Source organism: Capsicum annuum, chromosome 4, assembly GCF_002878395.1.
Source record: "Capsicum annuum cultivar UCD-10X-F1 chromosome 4, UCD10Xv1.1, whole genome shotgun sequence".
Classification (NCBI taxonomy): Eukaryota; Viridiplantae; Streptophyta; class Magnoliopsida; order Solanales; family Solanaceae; genus Capsicum; species Capsicum annuum.
The window spans coordinates 229,037,287-229,049,689 of record NC_061114.1 but is presented as its reverse complement, the minus strand read 5'-3'; the positions used below and the strand labels follow the sequence as shown (position 1 = coordinate 229,049,689).

Genomic DNA, 12,403 nt, shown 5'->3' with positions numbered 1-12,403 from the left:
TACTTCCGTTTCATATTATTTAGCCCCTGTTGATCTGATCACCATTTAAGAAAGTTTTAATTGGAGATGTATTTTACTAATCTAAGCTTATTAATGATGTTTTGGAACTCTAAATTTTACTACTACTCCTTATGTAGTTATTAATGCTAAGACTAGTTTGTGAAAACAGTATAAAACTTCATTGATTTGTTAAAATGGACAAGTAAAATGAAACATCTATTTTTTGGTATAGAGACCAAGTAAAATGAAGCGGATGAGTAGTAGTTATTCAATACTAAGGGTAGTATGGAATTAAAGAATAATAAAACTCTCTTGATTTGTTAAAATAGATAAGTAAAATGAAACATCCATTTTTACATTTCTTGTTTAACTTTCTAGTTTACATTTCGGTCAAAGTTTGCCCGGTGGACTAGTTCAGCTGATACATAGTTTGATGTGCTAACAACCTGTATTGTTGATGAAACGTGGGGCAGGGGATGTGATATATAATGCGTTGTACCCATTGGCGGCACCAGATGTTATATTTGGGGCAGAAGATGAAAAATTTCGACCCTATAAAGCTATTGGTGATGCTAGTGACTCGAAGTCATTGAAGAATCCACTTACTGACTGGAATAATAGAGACCCAACTCGTCTCTTCTCTCTGGTTCTGCAGCTCAGGTTGGGAATTCCATGTCTGTGTACTGTTATTTACGTACTTAAAGAGAATGTGTTTTTAAGTGAAGAATATTTTTGGAAAAAATTGAAAAAGTAAAACTGAGCTTTAGTAATTTGTGGTTGTTAGGGAGTTGTACAAGGCATACCAAAAGAAGAGAGTTGAAGAAGTTGATGATGATAGGTTGAAGTTTGAAATCAGCACAATGCTGTCGAGAGAGGTAAGCTTCTAGTTTGATCATCACATTGTTGTTTTGGTCATCACATGTTCTAGATTACATCTTTCAGTAGTAAGATGATCATTGTGATTCTAGTTGAGTTGTAAAATGGGGACTGTATTGTGTAGTCTAGTCTAACTTTTTTCCGAATTTGTTAGCTTGTCATTTTGATTCTTTGGTGGCTGCTAACTTGCTTCCAGTGTAAGTAGAATATAGAACCAGGAGTTCCTCCCATGGAGCTAGATTTCCGATTGCTTTGGATCTATGGGCATGGTCAAGACAGCAAATTGTACTTAATTCATTATAACTAAGAAGTTAAAGGATACTTAAGTACTGAAAATAAGATCTTAAAGAGAAACTTAAAAGAATGAGAGTGTGTAAAGCATCTACTATAGGCATCTACACAGTTCTTGTAGAGAGCCTCAAAACTTTTTTTTTCTTTTTTTGAAACTATAGAGAGCCTCGAAACTGCGTTCTATAGGTCCTCAAATTCTTGCTTGGAAACAGTAGAGGAATTGTCCATGTAGAGGAATTGTCCATCTCGAAGGAGGACACTTTAGCCTTAGTTTCTTTACTGTCTAGAGTATATAAAGTCTCAGTATGTTATACATGCTTATGTTTCAGCCCTAGTGTTATGAGCGTCTATGGTTACTTTCTAAGGAGTATATCAATTGTTGCTGTTTTTTGGTAATCGGTAGGTGGTTGAAATTACCAAATTGATCTAGGTAGCATACATCATCATGTGCTGTGAATTTTGAAAAGGTTGCATTCACTCTGTTTACTGCCTAAAAATGCCACATTTCAATTCTTACAGCTGGTGGCCTATTGCTTATAGGTTTAGATATTAGGATTATGGGTGATGGATTTATAGAGCTCAATTGTGTGCATGAGTTAATTCTAATGTTGATGGTTTTTTTGCCTAATTTATTAGATTGAAAGATTCTATAGAGGGGAAAGGAGTTTAAGTAGGCTTGGCCATGAGAATTGTTTCGCTTTTTTCCGGAAATTTATTTCAGTTAAATGACAAAAGTGAAAATAGTAGTGTTTGGCCGTAAGAATTATTTCACTTTAGTGAAATTGTTTTTGAAAAAGTGAAAACTAGTAAAACTGGTTTTTACTTTTTTTCGCTCCTGTTTCTCCTACAAGATTTAAAAAACAACAACAATTTATATTCATGGGCAAACACAACTCCAACTCCAACTCCAACTCCGGGAAAATGTTATTTTCATGGCCAAATGGAGCCTAAAAGTGTAACTGCAGCTTCTCCCCTCTCCTCTTCAATTTACCTTTTTACTTGGTATAACGAATTGTAACATATGTTTTTGTAACGTAAGGTTTGTTCTGTTTGATCATTACATTGCAGGGTATTGAAATGTCTTTGAGTTCAAACATTGATAAGGTACTCCACTGTCACTAACACCTACATTTAATAATCCCCCTTCTGCCTTACCTGAAAGGATTATCCTGCATAAGATTTGGGTCTTGACTATGTGGATGGTTCCTGTGCCATTAAATTGTAGTGTAGCCAGAAGAGGTTAAATTTGCTGTCCCGCTGCTGGATTTGGATTTAAACAAAATGGTTGCTGGATCCACTTGGCGCCATCAGCAGAAGATATACCTACAGGTTGGCTTTCTGAGCAATGTTTCCATGCATTGCCTGTACTTGTCTTCGTATATTACCAGAAGATGAAAACACTGGGTAGATTTTAATATTTCCAATGCAAATAAAAACAGTTATATGGTTTGATTACCAAATGAAATTAAGTTCCTAGTCTATTTTAGTTTGCTTTCCTTAGTTATAATAGTAATAGCTATAGCCAAATATACCCCTGCTGTTACCTTTTCAAAAGAAAAAAAATACTAGTAGCTATAGCAATTAAGAATGAAGATTGTATTTTTTAAAAAAACGGTTCTTCTTGAAGAATCATAGTAGTAGAAGATACTGATTGAAAGAAATATAAGCATTGCATCATTTGAGGCATATCTGTCATGTATGGAGGTCTATGTACCCACCTTATTTTTGTATATACTCCTGAGGAAAAAATAGAATGAATAAATGCCATGCATCTTTTTTGTCATTTACTTGTTTTCATCTCATTCTTAAAGCTGCATCATTGAAGTGCTATAACTGAATTTTGTTGTAGAGGTTTCATTGTTTATTTAATTGTTTTTTTGGCTTGTAATATATCGTCGAGGCTAAATGAGTAATTTATTTGTAATCATCTTTTGTCTTGTTAGTTTTTCCCCTTTCTGGTTCTCACTTGATTAACTTTACTACTGTGGCAGGTTATATATCCAGTTGGCAGGAAATACTCCAGTGCTCCTTCTGCCCCACGTTTGAAATTGGTTTCTTCTCCTGAATTGAGGGCTGTGTTCTCAATCGATGATTTCAGACTTCCATCATGGTTGGATGGAATGTAAGTTCTGATTATTGCTGCAGAATCAGGCTTCTCTTCTTGAAGGACATAATTAGTCTGATTTGGTTTCCAACAAAGTTGCTGTGTCATTTCATGTTCGTAATTATCTTCTACTTTTTTTTGAAACATTTTGTAGGTGCATGGCCGAGTACCTCCCAAATTTAGAAGATATGCTTGAATCACAAGTTAGTCTTACTAGTTTTCTCCGTTGGAGTTTATGCCAAATTATTTTGTTAAAGTTTTTGTCTACTTCCTCTTGACAGATTAAAGATGCAGTTTCATCCATTGAAAGTAGAAGGAAGCTCATTATGGCATTAGCTCCTCTATTTGGAAGGCCAGTGGAAGCCGATCCAGTATGCAATCTTAAATCTGTAGTAATTTGTTTTTTTGTTGCTGATAGAATGACACACTCAATGCTCCTTTCTTCATTTGCCAGGTTTTCTGCCGGAAGGCGACCTTTCTATCCTCCTCTGGAGTATTTACTTTTATGGTACAATGATCTAATGACTTTTATGCTGACAAACACATAGTAGAAATTTCTCTCCTTATGTGAAGCTTGGAGGCATTTTATTTTTGACTATTCAAGGCATGTGCTAGGGAGGATTGTGTGCATAAATTTCAGTTTTTGTTTCCCAAGAGAAGAGGGGAAAAAAGGAAGGAGTCTTTGATAGCTGAAGAACGATGGAAAATTAAGTAGAATTTCAAATGAGTGCAAATACCTGATATACAACACAATACATGTCATACATCTCTTATAGTAACTCAAAAACATAGAGAAACAGGTCATGGTCTTGCCAATAGTTTCAATTTGTCCAGCATATCACGTTGCTCTTTCCCGTGTTTTTCCACAAGATAAAGCAAAGGCTTTATGTTTTACCTACTGACTGGAGACCATGTTCCCGTGATTGAATTATCTTCACTTGTGTTGCTTATATCCGAGATATAATTGATGAGCAATTATTAGTAGAAATATCTTATAAGACCCTTGTTATTTTAGGTTCATGTTGCCATCCCACTTCAGTTCCCCAAACAGCAGCCAAGTTTGATTCTCCAGAGTTCCCAGGTAAAATAGTTTGTGTAGGTACCATTGAACTAATTCGTGCCTTTTTTCTTTACCATGTTTTGTTCTTCTCTCCATGTATGTACCTTATTTTGTGAAATTTCAATAATATGATGGCACTTTAAATATTTTAGTGTGGTAATTTGTGCCGCCCTTCCGCGATCAAAAGGAGGGGCATACTTCTCAGCTCTTGCCCTTTCTCTCACTAACCCAACTTGATTGGTATTGAGACGTAGTAGTTGTTGTAATGTCAATCGACTCACTGCTCATACCTATGCATTGGCATGTTTGTGTAGCACTTTAATTCTCAAGGTCTTCCCATCAAGTCTCCTGTCACTACTGAATATCCATGGAGTCCCAGATGGGAAACATCAGACATGGCTGAGCGGATCTTGTAAGTACACACTTGTTGCTGCTTGTATGATGAACGTTGCTATTTTAGGTTACTTACACCACTTGTTGAAATCAAATTTTGCAGCGATTTCATAGTGGATGAATGCTTGAATTTCAAGAAATACTGCAATGAATCTTTCGTTCAAAATCGATGAAAGCAGCCGTTACAAGAGTTGTTGTTTGTTCTATATTTTGGTGATATTCCTGTATTCAAGTCTTTAGCTGTTCATCTATATGTTTCTGGATGTGCAGAAAAAAGACCCCCTAAAAGGACCTAACAGCTTTCTAATTGCTTACTCTATATGCTTTTCTAATTTCTATTTTGATAACATTTTCTTTGGTTCTGGCTTCTTGTGTTATTAATGATATTCATGACAAAAATTTTGTGTGATATTCATGCCCTTATCCATCCAAAATGAAGTCTCTTTCAAGCAAATATCTTTAGTATTCATCCCTTTTAAAGGTAAATTACATCCTTAGCTTCATCCAAAATGAAATTAATTCATTAATTGTTCTTTTACGGAAGTTGGGATCACGCGTTGAATTAATCACTAAGGTCAAGTAAATAGCAAGATCTACGTGGAGAACTCGATTAGAAAGATATTGTCATCAGAAATGGATTCAAGATTTAGAGTCAGTGAGTTCGGAATGCTTTTGATTGTATTACATCATGTATGGAATCTTTTTTAAGATAGTTTTATGTGGCTGAGTTCGAGCCTAGAAGTGTTCCATTATTCAGATCTAAAAACTCTGTTGTTGTCCCCATTTAGTACAATAGTTGGTGTTGGCATATCATATAAAAAAAACATAGTGAAAATATTATTAGGTGGTGATCACGATATGTTACTTGAAAAATATTGCAAGTAGCACACACCTTATAGTAATTGAGACAAAATATCTGTAGCTGTCAACACCACAAATATCATAAAAACCTCACTGGCTGTGGGGTTTATAGCTCGTGAAAAAAATTAAACTAGTATATATTACTAATAAAAAAGAAACAGAGCCACGTGAATGAAATAATTGAGCTGAAAAATACAATAATTGAGTTCTTGATCCAAATGATTGTTCATCTTTCCAAATTGTTTCTACTGATTAAAGTGGCTTAAACACACTATTCTTGAAAATTTCTTATCCACTTTGGAAAAAATTTGATTGGAAACTACCTACTAGTTTGTACACTTTTTATAGGTTGCTTTTTGTGTTAAAGAGGTGATACAATAAGGATAAAAATAGAGTACATTACTCTATGTGAAATGGCACCTACATGAAGGATAATAAGACAATTTGATACTCAACAAGGTTATAATTCAAACCATTTGTCATATGTAAATTTAAATCATCTTATGCTAAATAACTATTCATTTCGACATTATGGTTCGTGTAATCTCACTTAAACATTTTTACATTCAATTCTTGTATTGATAAGAATAAATTTAATGACCTCATGCTTAATTACTACTACTACTATTATTTCTTTAGGAGGTGAGATGCATAGTAGAAACTTTGAGTTCAATTGAACTCCGTAAAAAAAATTTATATACAATTATAGGGGTATCAAATTGTTGAGTCATACTATGAAGGTTTGAGAAAAGGTGGTCGAGTTAATGCTGAAAAGGATTGTGACATTTCTGAGAATAAGTTCGGGTTCATACCAGGTTGTTCGACTACTGAGGTCATTCACCTTGTGAGGAGATTAGTGGAGCAGTTTAGGGAGAAGAAGAAGGACTTGCACATAGTGTTCATTGACCATGAGAAAATATATGATAAAGTCCCTAGGGAGATTTTGTGGAGGTGCTTGGAAGCTAGAAGGGTGTCCGTGGCTTACACTAGGTCGATTCAGGATATTTACGACGGCGCAAAGACTCGTGTGAGGACAGTAGGTGGAGGTGACAGGATTGCACCAGGGGTCACTCTTTGCCCATTTTTATTTGTCTTGGTGATGGATGTTTTGAAGCGACGTATTCAAGGGGAGGTGCCTTGGTGTATATTATTTACAAATGATGTGGTACTGATTGACGAGATTCGGAGCGAAGTTAATGATAAGTTGGAGATTTGGAGATAGACCCTTGAGTCTAAAGAATTTCGGTTGAGCAGGACCAAAATAGAGTACTTGAAATTTAAGTTTAGTGAGTTGTCGCAGGAGGCTGACGTGATAGTGGAGCTGGATTCTCAGGCTAGTCAGAAGAGGGAGAGTTTCAAGTATCTGGGGTCTATGATTCAGAGGAACGGTGAGATTGATGATGATGTCACCCACCGTATTTATGCAGGGTGATTGAAATGGAGGCTCGCTTTGGGAGTATTGTGTGATAAGAAAGTATCTCCGAAACTTAAAGGTAAGTTCTATAAAGTGTCAGTCCGACCGCTTATGTTGTATGAAGCGGAGGGTTGATCAGTTAAGAACTTCCACATCCAAAAGTTGAAGGTGGCGGAGATGAGGATGCTGCGATGGATGTGTGGCCTTACCAGGAGAGATATGGTTAGGAATGAGGTTATTCGGGAGAAGGTGAGAGTGACTTCGGTGGAGGACAATATGCGAGAAGTGAGGTTACGTTGGTTCGGGCACGTGATGAGGAGGGGTTCGGATGCTTCAGTGTGGAAGTGTGGAAGTGTGAGAAATTGGCTATGTATGGTTTTAGGCGGGGTAGAGGCAGGACGAGGGAATATTGGAGAGAGGTGATTAGGCGTGATATGGAGCAGTTACAGCTTACAAAGGACATAACCCTTGATAGAAAGGTATAGAGAACGCAAATTAGGGTAGAGAGTTAAGGGATATAAGTGTGACTGAAACAGTAGGGAAGGATACTGTGTGACTGAAATAGTAGGGAAGAATAGGGGATATAAGTGTGTCTGAAACAGTAGGGAAGGATATTGTGTGACTGAAACAGTAGGGAAGAATACTTTGTTTGCGTCTGGAGTTTTCGGTTCGTGGTGTTTGAGTGATGTCTATGATTTCAGATAGATAGTTTATAGTATTGTCGTGGAGTTGTATTGTTTTTTGTACTAGCTAGCAATGTTAGTTTATTTTTGCATACTCTATTAGTTTTTATGCTTTAATGTTTTTATGTTTGTTATATTGTTATCTCCTAAGTCGTGGGTATATCAGAAACAACTTCTCTACTTCGCCTGAGGTAGTAGTATGGTTTGCGTTCACTTTACACTCCTCAAACCCCACTATGTGAAAATATATTGGATATTTTGTTGTTGTATCATTTTATCTTACGTTTGGTTGAAAATATCTGATAGTTAATCCGAGATAACTTATTTCCAATTAAAATAATGAAAGTATTTATCCATAGTCCGAAGCATCTTATATCTACTCATAAATTACTGTAACATTTTTGGACATTAATTAGAAATATCAAGGAAAAATAATACTAGTAGTCATCAATTTGGAGATCAAAAAAGAAGATCTTTAGTAATTTAATTAATTTATTTACTATTTTGAAGGTTAAGAAGGGAACAAAAAGAAATGATGCAGAGCAAAACTATCGGTGCTAAAAACACGGGACCCATATTCTTCACGTAGGGTCCACCATCAGTTATTGCGTATGTATGTATTCCCGCCTGTCACCCCCACCCACCTCCGTCCCTAATAAGTATCACTCTCCTCTTTCTCTCCTCTCAGATTTCTCTCACAATTTTTTTCCCATTTCCACAAGGAAAAAAAAATAAAATCGAGAGAAAAAAAAATGAGAGAAATCCTTCACATTCAAGGAGGCCAATGCGGCAACCAAATCGGTTCAAAATTCTGGGAAGTTATTTGCGACGAGCACGGCGTTGATCCAACCGGCCGTTACAAAGGAACAGCGGCGGAATCAGATTTACAGCTTGAAAGAATTAATGTCTATTTTAATGAAGCTTCTGGTGGAAGATATGTACCGAGAGCAGTGCTTATGGATCTAGAACCTGGTACTATGGATAGTATTAGATCTGGTCCGTATGGACAGATCTTTCGTCCTGATAACTTTGTCTTTGGACAGTCTGGTGCCGGGAATAATTGGGCGAAAGGTCATTATACTGAAGGAGCCGAGTTGATTGATGCTGTTCTAGATGTTGTTCGGAAAGAAGCGGAGAATTGTGATTGTTTGCAAGGTTTGGGATATTTCCTTACTTTTGTTTATGATTTTTCCTGTTTCATTATCAATTGAATGCTTATTGCTCATTTTCTGTATATTTTTCGATTTTCGATTGCTCATTTTCTATTGATTTTAGTTTTTCTATTCAAATCGTATGCTCATTGCTCCTATTTTGTATTATTTTCGTTTTTGTATTCCAAATCGTATCTTTAATGCTTCGGTTTTGTATGATTTCATTTTTCTATTCAAAATCGGTTGCTCGTTACTCGTTTTCTATATGATTTCCGTTTTTCTATTCCAAATCGGTTGCTCGTTGCTCTCTTTCCAATCGAATGCTTATTGCTCCTTTTGTGTATGTTTTTCGTTTTTCCGTCGCTCATTTTATGTACGGTTTTCGTAAATCTAATGCTGGTTGCTATTTTCGTTTTTCAATTTCAAAGCGCACGTTCATTGCTCCTTTTTAAAATATGACCTTCGTTTTTCCGTATCAAATCGCATATTGTTGCTCAAGTTTATATGTTTTTTGTTTTTGCTTTCAGAAGACAATGCTGATATATGACCTCATTTCCTTTTCATTTCCAAATCAAATGCTTATTGTTCATTTCTTCAATGTTTTTCATTCTACTATTCCAAATCTGATGTTAGTTGCTCCGGAGAATGTGCTTATAGTTGGACGGTGCCCGTATATTTTGACCTCTCTTACTATTTCAGTTTCCAATTGAATGCTTGAATGCTTATTATTTCAATGAAACTGTATATAATTGATTGTGCATATATTTGATCTCCTTTTGATTTTGTTCCCAATGCTAGCTCATTGCTTCTATGAATATACTTACATAGCACAGTCAGCTGTATGTAAATCTGTTTTACTCATTTTTCATCGCATTTTCAATGTTTCGTTGAATGTATCCATGATTGAAAATGCCTCTATTTGCTGTTTACTTGTCTGACACTAGTTAGCAATAATGCTGATGCATATGCGCACATTCCAATGTTCATACCAAGCCTGAATCTCATAGAGCACAAGCTATGGCTTAAAGTTTTTATAGTCTAGCAAACAACAGGTCATGCTCTCGTAAGAGTTCATGATGTAGTACTGAAATGTATGTGTGATGCATCAATTTGGTGATATTATTTATACAATTGTTGCCATATGTTGATTGAGGGGTAGTTGATTGTTATGTATTTTTGTTTTATGGATCAGGATTCCAGGTTTGTCACTCACTTGGTGGAGGGACTGGATCTGGCATGGGAACACTACTCATTTCCAAGGTGAGGGAGGAGTATCCAGATAGAATGATGCTCACATTCTCTGTTTTCCCTTCCCCAAAGGTGTCTGACACTGTTGTAGAACCATACAACGCTACACTGTCTGTGCACCAATTGGTGGAGAATGCTGATGAATGTATGGTCCTTGACAATGAAGCTCTATATGATATTTGTTTCAGGACTTTGAAGCTCACTACTCCAAGTTGTAAGTATTTCTCCTTTGTGGTAACAAATAGTATGATCTGCAACTTAATTAAGTGAAAGATTAATTTTGCCTGTTTTCACCTGTAGTTGGTGACTTGAATCATTTGATTTCTGCAACCATGAGTGGTGTTACTTGCTGTCTGAGATTCCCTGGTCAGCTGAACTCAGACTTGCGGAAGTTGGCTGTGAATTTAATTCCCTTCCCACGTCTTCACTTCTTCATGGTGGGATTTGCACCATTAACCTCTCGTGGATCACAGCAATACATTTCCCTCACAGTGCCAGAGCTTACTCAACAAATGTGGGATGCCAAGAATATGATGTGCGCTGCAGATCCCCGTCATGGACGTTACCTGACAGCTTCTGCCATGTTTAGGGGTAAGATGAGCACCAAGGAGGTAGACGAACAGATGATCAATGTGCAGAACAAGAACTCATCCTACTTCGTTGAATGGATCCCTAACAATGTCAAGTCTAGCGTGTGTGATATCCCACCAACTGGGCTAAAGATGGCATCCACATTTGTTGGCAATTCAACCTCTATTCAGGAGATGTTCAGGAGGGTGAGTGAGCAGTTCACAGCCATGTTTAGGCGCAAGGCTTTCTTGCATTGGTACACAGGTGAAGGAATGGATGAAATGGAGTTCACTGAAGCCGAGAGCAACATGAATGATTTGGTTGCAGAATATCAACAATACCAGGATGCGACAGCAGATGACGATGAAGAATATGAGGAGGAGGCCCCTGATGATCAATATGAATCCTAAAAGCTTTTCTACATTTCATATTGTTGGTTTGTTCAATTTCTGCCAAGTGAATTTGTTATGTTTCCTATTGTCTTCTCTACATTTGAACTTTGTGTTTGGTTTGTTGAGAAATGAAATGTCTTTTATTGGTCTAAATATGAAAATCATTGTATTGCAGTTGCTTCTTTTATAGAGAAGGGTGATTGTGTGGGCAATTACATTGCAGTTTCTGGCACTGCAGAATGCTATTGTAGCGGTTATCATATGCATACTTGTTCCTCAAGTAATAAGTATTCAGCAGCAATGATTTTATAAGCATTACAGAAGCTTTGTAATCGTGTAGTTGATAAGAGTATGACTTTACATTTAAAATGTCTCTTCTTTCCTAGAGGAGCTACTAAGTGGAAATTTACTTGTTTTGCAAATGCGTCAGAGGATCAAGAGTTTTATGTTAAAAGTAAATTCATAAATCTATTATGTTACGCGTTGTGTTTGTTTGGATAGGCGCAAGATTGGCTTAGGAATTCGGATCTGAGTTTTAGACTTTTGGATCACACTAGGTATGTTGTTTCCCTGTAAAATAAATTGTATGATCAAATTAACTAATTTGATTTAATATAAGGGCATTAACTTCTATCCTCCGTGATATTATGTGACCAAAACTAACGCTCACCTCAAATATACTACTCCAATTTAGTACTTTTTACATTTTCACTTTATTCATAACAAATTCCGTTATATTTACTCTATTAGTAACTCTTTCATGTCCCCATAAATTAGATGTTACAATTTGTGTAGTCTTAGACTCATGTTCATGATTGGGTTTGGGCAAACATAAAAAAACTTGCATTTCGAAAGCAAAGACTTTGCACGTTTACTTGTGCAAAATAAACTACATCACCCCTCTTGAGGTGGTGCCAATGCCGAATACTAGCGTACGCTGCTTGTCTTTAATTGTGCAAAAGAAATTGATTTGAATGAATTAAGTTTGAAAAAAGAAAGAAACCAAATTTTCAAATGAGCTTTTAATGTTGTTGAGCAAACTAAAGGCTTCTGGACTCTGGTAAAGTAACTCTGTCGTTCAAAGAATCCATGATTTACAGTACAGGTTTACGTTTACCCAAAGAAACTAAGATTTGCTTATCAAATTAAAAAAAATACATTCGAAACTTGTTTTCACTTCTTCTTTTGAACCTAAATTCATACAAATCAATATCTTTTAACACCACAACTTGAATCCAAGGCAACATGGACGTAATAAAATTATTTGCCAAAATATTGAAGAGCAAAAAATATAAAAATAAAAAGGTATGCATCAGAGTCATGGAAGTATTAGGAAAAAGCATCGCCAAAGCTTCTTATA

At 36.1% G+C, this 12,403-nt stretch overlaps 2 protein-coding genes across 3 annotated transcripts; both read left to right on the top strand.

Annotated features, from left to right (window-relative positions):
* Positions 1-473: 473 nt before the first annotated feature.
* LOC107866877 (BRISC and BRCA1-A complex member 2) lies at positions 474-5,135 on the top strand (the record flags this gene model as incomplete). The annotated part of the gene is given in 11 exon segments (XM_047411381.1): positions 474-660; positions 785-875; positions 2,236-2,271; positions 2,398-2,496; positions 3,159-3,289; positions 3,426-3,474; positions 3,553-3,642; positions 3,726-3,779; positions 4,287-4,352; positions 4,646-4,743; positions 4,828-5,135. Coding segments are annotated over 11 exon segments (971 nt in total), but the record flags the coding sequence as incomplete, so codon positions are not given.
* Positions 5,136-8,319: 3,184 nt separating this feature from the next.
* LOC107866876 (tubulin beta-1 chain) lies at positions 8,320-11,358 on the top strand. 2 transcript variants are annotated; one of them, XM_016712883.2, is made up of 4 exons: positions 8,320-8,837; positions 10,026-10,295; positions 10,382-11,087; positions 11,219-11,358. In XM_016712883.2, the coding sequence occupies exons 1-3, from the start codon at positions 8,435-8,437 to the stop codon at positions 11,059-11,061; spliced, it is 1,353 nt and encodes a 450-aa protein (XP_016568369.1). In that variant the 5' UTR covers positions 8,320-8,434; the 3' UTR covers positions 11,062-11,087; positions 11,219-11,358.
* The last annotated feature ends 1,045 nt before the right edge of the window (positions 11,359-12,403 follow it).